Source organism: Geotrypetes seraphini, chromosome 4 (assembly GCF_902459505.1).
Source record: "Geotrypetes seraphini chromosome 4, aGeoSer1.1, whole genome shotgun sequence".
In the NCBI taxonomy this organism is placed as follows: Eukaryota; Metazoa; Chordata; class Amphibia; order Gymnophiona; family Dermophiidae; genus Geotrypetes; species Geotrypetes seraphini.
In genome coordinates, this window is record NC_047087.1 from 192,395,431 (window position 1) to 192,412,781 (window position 17,351).

The 17,351-nt window shown below is 42.3% G+C and overlaps 1 protein-coding gene across 22 annotated transcripts in view; it reads left to right on the forward strand.

Annotated features, from left to right (window-relative positions):
* SORBS1 (sorbin and SH3 domain containing 1) overlaps nucleotides 1-17,351 on the forward strand; it is a 510,557-nt gene that overhangs the window by 383,220 nt on the left and 109,986 nt on the right. For 21 of the 22 annotated variants that reach the window (XM_033940055.1, XM_033940058.1, XM_033940056.1 and 18 more), the window contains one exon: nucleotides 721-896. In XM_033940055.1, coding sequence (XP_033795946.1) covers nucleotides 721-896 — 176 coding nt within the window. The remainder of the gene's footprint in view (nucleotides 1-720; nucleotides 897-17,351) is intronic. The other variant, XM_033940062.1, reaches the window with a different exon arrangement.

A 17,351-nucleotide genomic window follows, 5' to 3' on the forward strand; every position in this document is an offset into this window, starting at 1 on the left:
ACGCTGTCCAATTGGCTCGCAGCGTGCATTTCTTTCTGCTATGCTCAGACCGGACTTACACTGGAAGGTTCTGTCACAGCCCATAGAGTTGGAGCCATGGCAACATCTGTGGCTTTCCTCCGTTCCATACCTATTGAAGAAATCTGCAAGGCTGCTACTTGGTCCTCAGTTCATACTTTTACATCTCACTATTGTCTGGATGCAGTCTCCAGACGGGATGGTCACTTCGGCCAATCTGTTTTGCAAAATTTGTTTTCCTAATGGCCAACCTTCCCACCATCCCTCTTTTTGTTAGCTTGGAGGTCACCCATCAGTCAAGAATATGCTGCCTGCTTGTCCTGGGATAAAGCACAGTTACTTACCATAACAGGTGTTATCCAGGGACAGCAGGCAGATATTCTTGCGTCCCACCCACCTCCCCGGGTTGGCTTCTTAGCTGGCTTATCCTAACTGGGGACCGCGCGCCTCCGTCGGGCGGGAAGGCACTCGCGCGTGCGCGGTGCGGCCTGCTAGAACTTTCCAAGTTCTTAGAGTGCAATCACTCTAAAATTGTCCGTACCGGGGCTCCGTCGGTACCGTCACCCATCAGTCAGTCAAGAATATCTGCCTGCTGTCCCTGGATAACACCTGTTACGGTAAGTAACTGTGCTTTCTCTGCTGTGAACTCCCAGTGCACACTAAAAAGTGAACTAAAAATAACAGTTTGGTAATATTTCCCAGCTCCAGTTCACCTGCTTCCAATGGACTAAAGAGAGAGCCAAACTCAGCATCCACAGGGCAGATGGACTTGGAGAATGAACGACAGATTTATAAGAATGTGCTGGAAGGCGGAGACATCCCCTTGCAAGGGCTCAGCAGTCTGAACAAGAGACCCTCCAGTTCCTCTTCCACTAGAGGTGAGTTCCAAAATCAGTCATTTTCCAGATTGCTGTTGTATCTTGGCAGGAAAAGAATATGTTTCTTAAATCTGTTGCATGGCTGCAGCTCTGTGTATGGTAGGAATAAATTTTCATCCAGCAAAAGGTACACAATTTGTAGAAATAATGTTTAACAAATTATAGGTGATGCCTTTTTAGTAGATGAACTTAATGTATCTATGACTATTTATTGAGAGCTATTCTGTCTTCATTAGATGTATTGAAATATGCACAAATAATTCAGTGGACTAATTTAACACATGTAAATTGACTGACATGGCAACCGTAGTCCTAAAAACAATAACACCCACAAAGGTGTTATTGTTTTGGGTTGTGTTGTTGGACTCCCTTTTTGTGTTTTCTAACCGTAGTCCTTCTAAAAGTTGGTAGAGAATAGGAGATCAGGAGAGTCTGCAGTCGCCTCTGTCCATGTGCCAGAGAAACCTTAACTGAAGCATATTGTGCAAGTTTAAAACTACCCTCTGAATAGGAGACAGCTTCAAGGAACATCTCAGTTGTTCAGGGGCTCCTATTCTTGGGAAGCCACCTTGAGAAAAGTGCTTCTTATGTTAAATATTTTTATTAACACAACCAAATATACAAGCATCGGTGTATTACATGTATAAGAAAAAAAGAAAAAAAAATCTACACATCTGTTTATCAGCTAATACAATGCTCATAACCACCAAATGTGCTCAAACTTTTCTTTAATATGAAGTGCTTCTTATATAAATGGTGTAATGTAGTCTTGCAGTTCTTTCTCTTATTCTCTGCAAATACCATGTAATAACATCATTGCTGTAGGTTTCTAGCTGTGTGGCAATTGAGATTCGGTCTATGTATATCTCCTATCAGCATGGCCAGAGCTGAATAAAGCAGAGATCCCTAAAGGGACAGTTTAGATGACTTCCCTTACATGTCTTCACCTCTCACTTTTGGGAATGAGCAGCATGGAATAGCTTTTCTATTTTGGGACCTGATAGCAATGGTGGAGCGAGGGTGAACAGCGCCACTTTCCCCGCTGCCCCCCCTGCTGCATACGCATGTCCCTTCCCCGGACCTTTTTATCTTCGGCATGAGCAGCCACCAACTTTTACTGCCTGCGTCAGCTTCGGCGCTCTCTCTGATGTCACTTCCTAGTCGCGGATCCCAGAAGTGATGTCACAGAGAACTACGAAGCCGACGCAGGCAGTAAGTTGATGGCTGCTTCCACCAATGTTAAAAAGGTATGGGGAAAGGGAAGGGATGCGTGCGCAGCAGGGGAGTGAGAAGGGGAGCAGAGAGAAGGAGGGGTGTTGGAGCCCTGAGGAAGATGGTGCCCAGGGTGGACCCCCCTCCCCCAACTACACCACTGCCTGATAGGTACCTCTACTTGATCCAGGCTTTCAGGCACAGGATGCTGTGCTTAGTGGACCAGTGGTCTGACTTAGCCTGGCACTTATTAAATATAGAGTAAATTGCATACAATACCGTAAGAAGCACCACCAGGAGAGGAGTGGTCTAGTGGTTAGAGCTGCTGCCTCAGCACCCTGAGGTTTTGAGGTTGATCCCAACACTGTTCCCTGTGATCTAACCCTCCATTGACCTAGATACCATAATTAGATTATGAGCCCCCCAGGACAGATAGGAATCGGGTATTCTGACTGTTTTCCCTGTTCAATGTAAACCAGGGGTGTCCAACCTTTTGGCTTCCCTGGGCCGCATTGGCTGAAAAAATTTTTTCTGGGGCCACACAAACACTAACACTAGCCAATAAACAAAAAAAAGGTTGAGCAGGTCCCAAATCTGCAATCACTAATATAGAAGATGTATATATCTAATAATAAACCTTCATTAAAGGGACACTGTGGAGAGGAACCCAAAAGAGCAGTAATACTTACCCTGACTGAGTGATCCCTCCATGTGCACCGCTGACAGTGGGAGCAGCCGCAGGCTTCTGCATCCCCACTCTGATTAGCAGGGTTGTGCGCTCCTGGTTCTCCCATTCACTTCTATTACAGCTACAGTGAGCCTCTTCAGAGGTGAGCCTCATTAGAGTGGGGATGCTGAATCAGCTGTCAGCAGCGCATGTGCCTGTTTAGCCTTAAATGGCGTCCTTCCTCCCGTTATCCCACTCTTTTGGAATTCCTCAAACCCACACTCCACTAGACCCTCCCAAAAACTGAAACTATCTTTCCCCTCTATAAAAGGTATATCTCGCGCAGGAAAACTTGGAATATCCCTCCCCTTTAGAACCACAGAACTCTGGAACAACCTCTCATCCCCGCTCAGAAATTCAAGCTCCTTCCAATCCTTCCGCAAACACTTGAAAACTTGGCTCTTTTCAAAAATCTAATCACCTCCCATCCTCTAGTACCCTGTCCCTCTCCATCTTCTTAGTCCCTCTCCTATTTCCCTTCATTGAAGTTCCTTTCCTCTTAACTTCTGTAAACCGTGCCGAGCTCTGCGCTTGCGGAGATGGCGCGGTATACAAACCTAAGGTTTAGTTTAGTTTAATCAGGGTAAATATTACTGCTTTTTTGGGTCTCCCACTTTGAGCTTAGACTCCCTCAAAATGAATATCTCCCCTGCTGTAGCTAGTAGGGATCCACAAGCCTCACCAACTGACAGCCACCTCCTCTCCCCTCCAACTTCCCAAGTTCTGCAGCTGGCAGCAATATTGCAGAGCTGCTGACTTCCCTCCTCCCTTCCCCCCCCCCTTGGCTTTCATGCATGCATTGAAAGCAATGGCAGCTTGAGGATATTGCCATTGGCTGCAAAGCTTGGAGAGTTTGAATTGCCAGACTTGAGTAAGATGTCTTCAGTTGGCAGGGCTTGGGAATCCCCACTAACTCAAGTATTTATAAATTGCACTCAGGCGGGGAGAAACTTTGGGGCTCATCCACTAATTTTGGGCTCCAGTCCCTCCCCCAAATCAGCTGTATATGACTACATCACTGAATACAAAAATAATTATGATACACATATCCTAAAGCTAACATATTCCAGTTAATAAATTCAAAATAAAACTATTTTTTCTACCTTGTTGTCTGGATGTTTTGTTTTTCCATCATCTTGGTCCCAGTTTCTCTTTCTGCTTTTTCTCTATCTTCAACTAATTCTCTTTCCAGTGTCTGCTGTCCATTTTTTCCTCCTCTTCTGTCGTTCCATTTCCTTCTTATGCCTATCTCCAACATATTGATTTTTCCATTTCAGCTTTCTTAACTTTTTCTTTTCTGCCTCTGTCCACTCAAATCTTGCCTTCTTTCCCACCCGTCTTCTTTTTAAATGTTCAGCTGCTTCTCAATTCTTCATCTTCTCTCAGTCCCTAGCTCTCCCATTTCCCATCTCACTCCTTTCCCAGCCTTCTATTCCCTTCTATCTACTCCCCATTACCACATTTCTACCACTGTACTCACTGCTCTCTCACTCGTCATCTCCCTTTTGACCTCATACACATGGCTCACCACTTTCAAAATCCCCCTCTCTCTCTCCACTGGTCAGGCTATAATTCCCTGTCCCTTTCTTTCCATCCCTAGCATCATCTTATCCCATCTCTCTTCCATCCTGCCCTTCCATGGTTCCATCTCTCCTCCTCTATCTCCATGGTCCAACATTTTGCTCCCTCTCTTTTCTGTTTTTATTCTTCTCTCCCCCCTTGATGCTGAACAATGAAATGGAGAAAAGAAAAGAGAGATGCTGCTTCTCTCTGCCTTCTATCCTCTGCCTTCCATCCACAGACCTAACATTTCTCCCTCCCTCCCATCCCTAGATCCAACTTCTCTCCCTTTCTCTTCCCAACTGCCTCCCATCCCATCTCTTCCCCTGTCTGTCTGCCTGCCTCCCTCCCGCAGGTCCACCATTTCTTCCTTTCTCTTGCCAACAGTTCTCCCTTCAAGTATCTCTTTCCCTCTTCCTCCACACCACCCCAGGTCCAACTTCTCTCCCTTTAGACCATTGCCCATCATCTCTCTCTCTGTCCTCTGTTTCTGGCCCCATAAGCTCTCCCCCAGGCCCAATCTGGCACTTCTTTTAATACCCTCCCCCAAACCCCCCCCCCACAAAAACAACCCAACATCCAGGAGGCTTCCTCGGCCCAGCATGTTCTCCCCCTTCTCTTTGCACCCATGCATCTCTACCTCACTCCTCTCCTACCACCATTTCCAATAATTCTCTCTCTGTCTCCGTCCCTCCTCTCTCTGCCCAACAGTTCTCCTCTTTCTTTATCTCCCCAATTGCACCATGTCTTTCCCTCTCTCAGACACCCAATTCTCCCTCTCTATTATCTCCCTCACCTCTGCATCTCTTTCCCTCACTCCCTCCATTCTTCCATCTTAGGGCTCATGCTCCCCTCTATCTTTCCCTTCATTCTGTGTCCTAAATTCATGCCCCTCCCTCCTTCCTTCCATCATTTTTCCTAAGTTTGTGCTCCCTCCCTCTCAAGTCTTCTCAAGTCTCACGCCCTTCTCCCTTTCTCCCTTCTGGGCCATGGATGTTTATCTTTTTCCTGCTCCCTCCTCCATCTTGCAGTGTTCGCTCAAAGCCGCGGGCAGCGCCTTCCACAGCTGATCTGGAAGTGTTCCCTCAACACGCCCATCTCCCTTTCTCCCTTCTGGGCCGCGGGTGTTTACCTTTTTCCTGCTCCCTCCTCCGTCATGCAGCATTCACTCAAAGCCGCGGGCAGCAGCTCCTATGTGCCTCCTGTGGCTGATCTAGAAGCGTTCCCTCTGACGTCACGACATCAGAGGGAACGCTTCCAGGTCAGTCACAGGAGGCACATAGGAGCCGCAGCCCGCCGCTTTGAGTGAACACTGCAAGACAGAGGAGGGAGCCGGCAAGACGTTAAAAAGCTGGGGGCGGCAGAAGGAAAACACTGCATTGTCCTCGAGTGCGAATGGGGCCGCACAAAATTCTTCACGGGGCCGCATGCAGGCAGCGGGTTGGACACCCCTGATGTAAACTGCTTAGGATATAAGTACTATGTAAGTGATACAAAAAAAGAAACTTTATTGCTGGGTTTTCTTGGCAAACAATAAAAACAAACCAAGGACAGGCAATAGGAATAGTGATAAAGAAGGAAAATGTAGAACCAGATAGCCTGCAACACATTTTCTCCCTTTTAACTGCATCACTTAGGTGTTTAGCTTTCTCTGTTTCAGCAAATTATCAAGACTTCCCAAGATAGTTAACCATATATGACTGTCTCTGGGAAAACATGACTAAAGACAGTAAAAACAAAACATGAAGTTTTAATGAATTCTATTAAAGCAAACAATTTTTAATACAACAGTCCAACCCCCATCTCTTTATGTGAAAAATAAAAATGTTATAAAAGTTCAAACATATAACTTTTTCAGACTGCTTTGGGACCCATGACATGAAACTTGCTCATTCTTTACATTCTGAATCTGCAACTTAAGCCATGTTTTCTCAGAGATGGGTCACGTATCCAAAATGTCATTTCTTGTACAGCTGTGCAAATGAAAAACAAGGATTTTTTTTTCCAGCTAAGCCAGTGTGGCCTACACATATATGCTAAGCCTAAAAGCCTTGATTTTTCTGAGTAAGAATATTATCAAAATAGGCCTGATTCTTTTATATTTAATGGTGGCTTGGATAAATAAGAGATGACATTAGCAGTGATTTTGGCTGTTGTATAAGTTATTTCCCTATGTCTGCTGCCTTCAGTCTCTTACCAGTGTAGAAATTAACTTCAGATATAGAAAAAGGATATCCATATCTTAATCTTTTGCTGAGTGTTTTTGCTATTATAGAAGTACGCTCTGCAGGTCTGCAATAAGACAAGCATGAACAAAAATATTTATCAACCTGGACCTCAAAAACAAATTTTCCTGTGGGTCTTATATTGCCACTATTCTGTGTAAAGCCAAGACAAACAGAGCAGGGATAACCAAAATAAAAGGAAACCTGCTTCTCCAAAGGAATCCTATATTGTATGTTGGAACAAGAAATATCGAAGAATCATGCTCAGTAGACCTCAACACAAACTGCACATCAGTGAGCTCTTATAAAATACCGACTGGTGCAAAAGTGCACCTTTTGAAATGACATGAGCAGGTTTAGCATTTGAGCAGCTTGTGGAGAGAGTATACAAGTATCCACAGATTATAAAATACTATAATTTACATGCATCCATAATCAATACTTTAAGGTAGATGTGTATTCACTCAAAGTGTGCCCAAATAAAGAAAACAGATAAATGACAAATATATAAGAAGTTAAAAAAAATTCCTATACTGTGTGAAACCAGAGAGTAAATGCCATACTACAAATAATTGTGTAATGGAGGCTCTCAGTTTACAGAATACCCTCAGTTACTCAGAGCATTTTTCTAAATGAATAAAACCCTCAACAGGCTATTGATTAAAGCTCCTTAATACATCCACCAACTCACCATTAAACGTGACCATGTCCGTGAACATGAAAAACTAACTCTGATATCAATAGTGTCGTTACTCAAACGGTACGCAAAACACAAAAATGTTCTCTATTCGGTCTCCAAAATAATGGCTTAAAGCTCACTACCAATATTATAGACAAAAATAAATCCACAGTCTTCTATCTCTATTGATAAAGTAAAACAAAACTTACCTGCTTCAAAGCTGTCCTCTGTCAGCTCATTAAAAAAAAACTGGAGTTCCATATCTCTCTAAATTATTCAGTACAGGCTAGAAAAATTGATCAAGGAGACTTATTACCATCAGATTGTTGAAAGCTCAGTAATGTACCTTGATTTCATGTGTGTGGCTGTTTTTTTTTTTTCTAAAAGTGATTTTCCTTTCTAAATTTGTGTGCGATGCATGTTTGCTCGGCTCAGTGACTGCAGTTAAAGTTAACAGGTTATTTTCTCTTCTGTCTTGCATGCTTATCAGTGGATCGGAAAGGTGGGAGTGTTTACATCATTTTTCCTTCCTCCATTAATACCAAAGTGTTTAATGCTAATAATACATTTGGTAGCATGTCTAAGCATAAGAAGCCTTTGTCAGCTGCAAAATCCTGTGTTCCTGAAGTCCTGCCCTCCAAATTCAAACCCAATCTAGCTCCAGCAGATTCTTCCCTGCAGGACAAAAAGGGCACACTGTTATCTCAGCAAAAAGCCCCAAACTGTGAAAATCTTCAGAATTGTGTTAAATTATGCCGCAGCAGAAATGGTTCTTTGCTGGAGACAGGGGAGATGATTGAAAATATGTTAATGAAATCCAAGACAGGTTGTACTCTGAAATCTAGAAGCAGCATGAGCCTCCAAGAGTGTGGTGTGAGCTCTAGGTCAGCTGTGACTTTCAGCTCAAACAGAAATGGGATTGAGTTTGCCCTGCTCTATAAGGACATGCACCATGTTAATTGGCAGGGAATTCAGGACACCACTGCATCTGGTAGTGTTCGAGACCTTGCTTCCATGTTTGAAAAGAAACAGAGGGCCAAAAACTCTGAAGAGGTCATTCATGAAATTGCAAAGGATGTCCCAAAGCACATAGTGTCTTCAAATGTGAGCATCTTTGAGCATCTGATCCAGCGGTCTAGATCGCTGCCATCTCTAAATATTTGCAGTGAACCGAGCCAACCTGTCACACCTGTATTGCAACAGCAAAGTCTTGACTTGGCCTTTTCCACAGAATCTCTGGTAGACGTGGAAGCAAACATTTTCGAGAAAACATCTCAGGGTGCTGCTCCATACCGCGTTTCTCCCACCAGTAGCATCTTAGAGGATGTGTCTTGGGAGATGAGTGAAAATATACCTACAGACCTGCCGTCTGCCTACACTGATGAGAGAAATTGCATTTCCAGCGAGTCTAACGATAGCAGTGGTAGCAATCCTACTTCATTCTTTGAGTCCAGAACCTGCAACAGATCCTGCCAAGCTTCCTGTATCACATCAACAGCCATCAGCCTGCCAGACCAGCAAGTGAACATGGTTCTAAACTCTAAAATGGATTTACAGGCAAACAACACATCTCTTTTCAGAAATATGTACCTCATGAGTCCTATCCCTTTTCAATTAAAGAAATCCTCCTTATACCAGCCCAGGGGGAAATCCCAGGCATATCCAGCAGGAGACCGGGAGGACAATGTCAAGATCCAGAGAAACGTATTGAAGCCGAACGGCAAAGTGTTTCCTCAGAGCTCTCTGGCCAAGCTGTGTTCCAGTGACAAGCTCCCTCTTTCACAACATACGTCTTCCCTTTGATGCTATGGAAAGGTTGAATCATCTGGCAGCCCTGCACTCCTGAAGACATAAGTGCTCGTTTCTCTCACATTGGACACATTCCATTCTTTATCTCTCAGAGCGCTGACACAATCAATCGCCATGATAATGAGCTTGGAGTGTTCTTTGGAGGTGGATTTTAATGTGTTCTCCCCATTTTATTCAATCTGTGTGGCATCAACATCTTCCTCTGTCTTCCCAGTGCTTTTCTGATGCTAGATTCTGGTGTATTCCAGGGGTCTCAGAAATCTAGTCCTCAAAAGCCACAAGACAGTCAGGTTTTCAGTATTTCCCTTATAAATGAACAGAGGAAAAGTACAGAAGAAAAATCAAGGGAGACATCCTTCCAACCAAACAAAATTTTTATTATTTTAGAAGCATAGTCCTAACAAGGATCCAAGTTTTGGCATGTTTAAATGCCTTCCTCAGGGGACACTAAAAAATATATAGAACATGGATGGACTAATAAAATAACACATTTAAAATACATATGTAAAACTGTATCAACTAAAATAAAAATATGGTGTCAAATATAAAACACATTAAAACAATATAAGAAAAAACCCATAGCTTGCAAATATAAAATTCATGAGACAACATAAGTAAAAAAACATAGCTTGAAAATATGAAATGGAGATCAAAACTACCCAACTAAAGAAACTATAAAGTTAAATATATACTTATAGCAAAAAAAGGCACATATACAGAATGTCAAGAGTGCCTTTTTTTGCTATGAGTATATATTTCACTTTATAGTTTCTTTAGTTGGGTAGTTTTGATCTCCATTTCACAACTGGCATGCTGAAAAGTAGAAAGCTTTTAATAGAGGTTTGGATTTATTGAGCGAGGGTTTTTTTTCCTGAGATACAAGAGAAGACTATTCCATAGGGTGGGGGCAGAGACACTAAAACTAAATTTTGAGACTTCTAAGATAAGCTAGTGAACTGAGGCTGGGTCAGTGTTCGGAAGGTTTTTAATGATAAGAATGGATTCGTGTTTGAGAAAAGGGAACTGGTATTGAGAAACTTAGTCTGTACATTTACACTTGCTATTTATTTGGCGTTCATAGTTTTCCTGTGAAAAATCAAGCTCATGCATTTTAATTTTCAAAAATAGATAATTTTATAAAGCAATTTGCATGTATAAAGTGTTTTTAAACATGGAGCATGGCTTTTATAAAAGTGTGCATGTATAGCCAAATATGCATATATTAAGAGGGAAATTCTACAAAAGATGCCTAAGTAAGGTACCTAATTTAATTAGTATATTGGCTTCAATTATGAGCTTTAATAAGCTCATAATTGGAAAAAAATAAAAATTAATTGGATAACAGACACCTATCTTCTTAGGCGCAATTCTACATAAGATAGGTACCTATCTTATGGCGCCTAATGGCACCTAACTCCAAAGTAGGCCTGTTTAGTGGTGGAGAAAGACTTGGGCACCATTAAGTGCAATTCTCTAAAATACTTAAGCGCCTATAATGTAGGCTTTTAAAAGTCTGGCCTACGTTTTAGTTGGGCACGATTCTGTAATGGGCACCTAAGTGTGGTTGACATGAAATACGTGCCTAACTTTAAGCACCTATCTTTTTAGGCACCCAGTTACAGAATCTGTCCCTAAGTGCATGCTCCAATAAAAGGCTACGTACTTATACATGCAGCACGTGTGGACATTTCCAGGGCATAGTTTGAGTGGTGCTAAGGCAATTTTGTGAAGAATGCATGCATTATACAAAATATATGAATGCATTCATAGTGTACAGTACACAACACATTGGAAGTTTCAGGTTTTATTAAAAAAAATTTTATATCGCTCAAACTTCTAAGCGGTGTACAAATAAGTAGCAATGAGGAACAGACAATACAAACTTACATACGTGGACCTCATGATGAGTTAACAAGACAAGTAGGATCCTATTCTACAAAGATATGTAAGTGCCCCTATTGCCTTTATGAAACCAGCACCTTTTTAGACTTTTCACATAGGTGCCCTGTTATAATATTAGCCATTCCCCTCCCCCAGAACATATCTGCTTATATAGGTACATACTGGCTGGGTGCACATATTTCTCTCCATATATCAGGTAGCCTAGTGGTTAGTGCAGTGCCTGTGAACCTGGGGAATTGGGTTCAATTTCTACTGCAGCTCCTTAAGACTCTGAGCATGCCACTTAACACTCCTTTGCTCTGCGTATGAAATAAGTACTTGTATATAATATGTAAAATGTTTTGATTGTAACCCACAGAAAGGCAATATATCAAGTCCCATCCCCTTTCTCTTTTTTTGCATAAAGAATTGCATTATACCCAGAAAAGGCTTTGAAGATTACCCTTTAAGGGAGTAATTTAATAAAGCATATTCCGCATGTAAAACTTGTTATACATGCAGAAAATGATTCTTATTGTGCGACCAAATATGTATTTGTAAGCATGTGTGTGCCAAATGGATGGTGCATACTTGTAGGTAATCACGATATAATTTGGGCAGTTTAGAAACAGAGTCAGGGCGTAGTAAGGGGGAGGGGCGTCTTCTTGGTGGGGGTGCCAGCACCTCTCCTCCTCTCTGCCCCCCCACTCCTCCCCTGCCGTTTGTGTGACTTCAAGTTTATTAAAAATTTGATATACCACCTATCATTCTTCTAAGCGGTTAACATAAAAAAAAAGAAAAAAAATGTTTTAACGAGTATAGCATTAAAAATGGGGGAGACAAACGAGAGACTAACAGGACTGACATAAATGGGAGGAAAGAGAGGTAGAAATACATCACCATAAAAAAAAACCCAGTCCGACAAAGGGTAATACAAGAGGGAAGAGGAATCTCAACCGAAATACTAGAGCTAGGTGGAATCAGGAGACAGAAGCAAGAAGGAATTAAGGATTAAAAGCATCCTTAAAGAAGAATGTTTTCAATTTTCCTTTAAATTTATCAAGAGAATTTTCATTACGTAGTTTGCTAGATAAAGCATTCCAAATGGTTTGTACAGTGACTGCAAAATTAGTCATACGGGTGATGCTCAAAATTCAGAAGGATGGAATGGAAAGTAAATTATGTGACTGGGATCTGAGTATTTTGGACGTCGTCCCCCCCCCCCCAACACACACACACATACCTCTAGCTCTTTGCTGGCACGAGCAGAATCTCCAACTTGCTGCCTGTGTCGGCGCTTCTTCTGACGTCATTTCTGAGTCCCGTGACTAGGAAGTGACATCAGAGGGAACACCGGCGCAGCTGCTGCTCACACCGAGGAAGCTAAAGGGGTACAGGGAAGGGGAAGGGGCATGCGTGGTGGGGGTGGGGAAGGAGTGGGTGATGCCTCCACCCCAGATGCCGCCTACTCTTGCTGTGCCACTGGATAGAGTCAAGAGGTATACACCATAGTATTACATTACATTACATTATTGATTTCTATTCCGCCTCAACCTTGCAGTTCTGGGTGGATCTAAATACATGGGCGGATATAAAATACATGGTAGATGCACACATTTACACCATCAGAGCACATGGAAATTTGTGTGAGAACATTTGTGCATTATTAGGGATAATTCTGAGACCTGATTAAAAAAAAAAATACGTGCCTATGTTGCATGTATATCATAGATGCTATTTTGTTCATGTCACTAAAATAACTCCCAACTTAGGCAATTTTCAATCTGTTCATTTCAAGGGTGCTTCTTACCTGCAGTCTTTGAATCAAATTTCAAAGAAAAATTATGTTTATATTCTGAAATCGTTTTCTAACATTACTTCAGAGCTGCAATAAGAACTGTATATTTCTGAGAGACATGGAATGTTCAGGGTGGAGGTGAAGGTACCTGAAGAAGTATGAGGGGTTCAGAGAGAGTGGGTTTTAAGGATGAAAGAAGAAAAATGAGAGAGGAAAAGGGGGGGGGGGATGCAGGAAGAGAGTGATGGAATCCCAAAGGAGTGCGTTAGAATGAAGGGAATGGAGGAAGTATGAAAGGGTAGGTAGAGTGAAATAATTGCATGTTAGGGTAAGGTTGGAGGGGGATCAGAGGTGATACTGTGAGGTGTGAGAGGCAGTCAGAGAAGGAAACGGTGCTGTGAATATGAGTGAGGATCTGAGGTGCTGTGGAGTGTGAATGCGGATTCGAGTGGCAGGTGAAGAGAGGAAGGATGATAGAGGGGCTCGGGTATATGAGACTCTAGATCCCAAGTCCCCCCTCCCCATTCCAGTGTCTGTCCTTTATCTACTACCTCTCTGTTATCTCCATCCTTCCCCTTCCTCCTCCTTATTCTTCTGCTGCATAATTTTGATTCTCTCCTTGCACCCCCTATTCCTCCTCCTCATCCTCTCTCCATTTACCCAACCAGCCTAAGATAGTACATTTTCTTCCTGTGTGATTCAGTCTCCATCTCAGATCTTTGCACTTACTCCCTGTTTCTTTAATTTCTTTTCAGGACAAATCATTGATATTCCTTTCCCCTAAAGAATAAATAAATTGGGCCAACCACCAATATTCAGCAGCACTTAACTGTACAGTGCTGTTGAATAATCGGCTTAGACTGCATAGTAAAATCTGGCAGTGTTGGGGTGATCCGAGGATAGAGTCAGGGAGGCACTCAATATTCCCATTCTGTTGTACAAACCTTCTCTTCTCACCACTGAACCCCTGGGACTTAACAGCAGTGCTCCCTGGTGTCTAGTGAGATAGGGCTAGAGAGGTCCCCTTTCTGTTGCTGTCTCTTTGGCTCCATAAATTTCACCCATCCCCAGTGGAATCTAACCCATATCCACCCTTACCCCCCTAAAATCCATTCCATTCTCACCCATCCCCACAATTAATTTCCTCTATCCCCACTTGTATCTGGAGAAGTCAGCACTGTTATTTGCTTTCGCACAATCCTCTGTTTCCTCCCAAACCCAACAGCCTCCCATGGCTTTTTGAATGGTATTCACTATTTAACCAATGAGTGTTCCAAGTTTTCATTCTAGCGAACAAATTGCCTCTCAATGCATTCCAGAGAGTAAGAGATAATGATTACTGTGGATGGGCAGACTGGATGGGCCATTTGGCCTTTATCTGCCATCATGTTTCTTGTGAGAATCCCATGGCAGCAGCTTCCATACCTGTGGGAATCCTGCAGGTTCTACAAGTTTCCTGCAATCTCATTCTCGTGCAGCTATCTAGTCTCAAAATGGTGGTGCTGACCTCTCATAGTACTCATAGTCTCATAGTACTACCTCTAGGGTTCAGCCTTCCAAATAAGGGCAGTCAGGTCAGTAGGACTGATCCAGCCTCGATCCTTAAGAAAATTAGGGGGGGGGAAGGGGGGTAATGAGCAACTGTCTGATGCTGGTTCTGGCTAGTACTCAACTGGGAGCTAGGCAAGTATCTCATGCCCAGAAATTCAATACTGATGTCCAGATAAGGCTATCATTAAATTTCCAGGACTAACTTAGCCGGTGATGGTAAGCATTAAAAAAAAAACCCCAAAAAAACCCAGCTCACTGCCACTGGCTGAATATTGATTAGGACATTTTTTACAGGTTTTAAAGAGTCATAATTTAAGCTACAGATATATGTTATATATGAAAATGTGGCACAGAATTGCAACATAATTTTGATAATATGGGATTGTTCTTATACTTTCCCTTGAAATGTGGCACAGGTACAAAGTACCCATGAACCTTTTTGTGCTTTTCATTAAAAGTATTATACGTAGATTTGAAAATAAATCTGCACACCTTATTTTCCAATCCTATTCACCAGTAGGACCTCCTCTTCCAAATGAAACTAAACCTAAATGCATTGAGGAACAATCTGATTGATATTCAAACCAGCCGCTGACCTGTTAAATTGCTTGCGGTTTGTGAGATGCCTTAGTGAAAACCGGTTATTTTGGAGGCGTTCTGGGGCTAGAGCCAGCACTTGGCTGGTTAAGTGCCAATATTTAGCTGAATATTGACCCAATATACATGTTTTTAGCCTTATTGAGAGAGGGAAATTTTTAGACAACCGATTTCCGTGCATGGATGCTCTAAAATCACATAAATGGCCTTTGAAAACTTTCTTCCCTTGAGTTCTTAGAGGGGTCTTGCCGGAAGGAAAGAGTAAGTAACGTCCAATATCATAACTTAAAGCTGTGAGTAAGAATGAGCAGAATTTTTAGTTGCTGCATGCTAGTTTGGGTTAAAAAAAAAAAAAAAAAGATTTGAGCTGATGTTGAAACCAATGTACATGGCCATGCAAAACTGCAGAGTTGGGCATACTGTGTTTCTACCAGGATTTAGAGCTACTGCCTTGGTACCGAGGTGGTAAGATCAATCTTGGACTGCTTCTTGTGACTCTGGGCAACTCACTTAACCCTCCATTGTCTCAGGTATCACAGTTAGATGGTGAATCTGCTGGGACAGATAGAGAGGAAAGTATTTAAGAGGACCTGATTACTTTTCAGTGTAGTGTAAACTGCTTAGGGTGAATCTCTTCATGAAAAGGTGGTTAGTTATTCCCAATAAATAATAAGCCTGGTAGAACAATAGCATGCATTGTTCTGCAATGGAAAATTGTGTCTGTTTAACCCATCCAAATTTGTAAATTGCTATGATGGCTACGAATGGCATTATAGCAAGAGATTAGAATAAGTAACGATACCTGACTGAGGTATGGGTGTGTATGTGTGCATATATCTGTTAGTATTTATATTTGTTTATTTTGAAAAATCCAGTTTATAAAGCAAACTTAGTATGTAGTTTTACTATGTGTTAGTAGCTAAACAGTTCATTTCATTGCAATCACTCATTTGAATAAAATTTTGCAAGTGTCAAAACTACACATGAAATTGTATTATTTGAAAAGGTGAAAAATGTTGCAAAGTTGACTTTGCACGCTGAAGTGGAAATTGGTGTATACCAGGGGTGTCCAATGTCGGTCCTCGAGGGCCGCAGTCCAGTCGGGTTTTCAGGATTTCCCCAATGAATATGCATGAGATCTATTTGCATGCACTGCTTTTAATGCATATTCATTGGGGAAATCCTGAAAACCCGACTGGACTGCGGCCCTCAAGGACCGACATTGGACACCCCTGGTGTATACTATCCCAAGTAACACATTATTTGCTGCTTTTGTGAGTGTAACAAACTTTGCAAGATTTTCTGCAATTCATTGCATTGGCTCTAAAGGGTGTGATTACTGTCTTGCATGTTGCCCTACTACTAACCTATAACAGACTGTCAAAATACAATGTAGGCTGGCGTGTCAATAATGTAGTTTGGTATTTATTTATATACTGCCCTTACCCAGGGCAGATTACAAAAAATACATACAGTTCCCCTCCAAATCCACAGTTTTAGTACCCGCGGATTTGGTTATTCATGATTTTTTTTTTTTTTAACAAAACTCTGCATCAGACCTTCCCCAGACCTTACCTGGTGGTCTAGCGGCGACGCGGGGCAGAATTGATCGTCCTATGCTCCTGCCCCCTGGAGAGCCATCATCAAAATGGCTGTCGAGACTACAACGGGAACTCATGGCAGCCATTTTGATGACAACTTTGCACGGGGCAGGAGCATAGGACGATCAATCCTGCCCCACGTCACCACTAGACCACCAGGTAAGGTCTGGGACACAGAAGGGAGGCGGGGATGGGTCAGAGCCGGCCCTACAAATTATCTGCAATTTTTAAATATTCGCGGGCCGGCTCTGCCCCTAACTCCCGCGAATATTGAGGTTCTGCTGTACATATAAATCAACACCAAATAATACAACACACACTACATACAATAAACTAGGTGGGCGACCAGCACTCCACTTTCAATATGGTTATGTATTGGTGACGTTGTCTGCCCACTGAGGAAGCAGTGCCCGTGCTTGTGGTTGAAGAGACAAGGCTTCCAATCCTGTGGTTGGGGAGAAGAGTTTCAAGTGGTTGGGGAGGTAAAACTGTCAACCTGTAGCTGATCAGGCCAAGTGTGTGAGCTTCTGAAAAAAAAAAAGAGAAAAAGGGATGTAGGTTTGAAATGTTTAGTCTTACATTATATGTCTGGAGATAAGCTCTCTTTTACAAAATTCCCTGCATGCAGCATTCATACTACATTCAAGGCATGATCAGGTAAGGAGTTTGAAGATTCAGTCTGCTGTGTGTTTCTTTTCCTCTTATCAACTTCTGCTTCCATGTTGTTAATTTAGTTCTAGTTTGAAGGGGAGTTAAATTGATCTGAATCTATTATAAATAAAGCTTATCAGTGATGAGTTGTCTTTTGTGGCGCT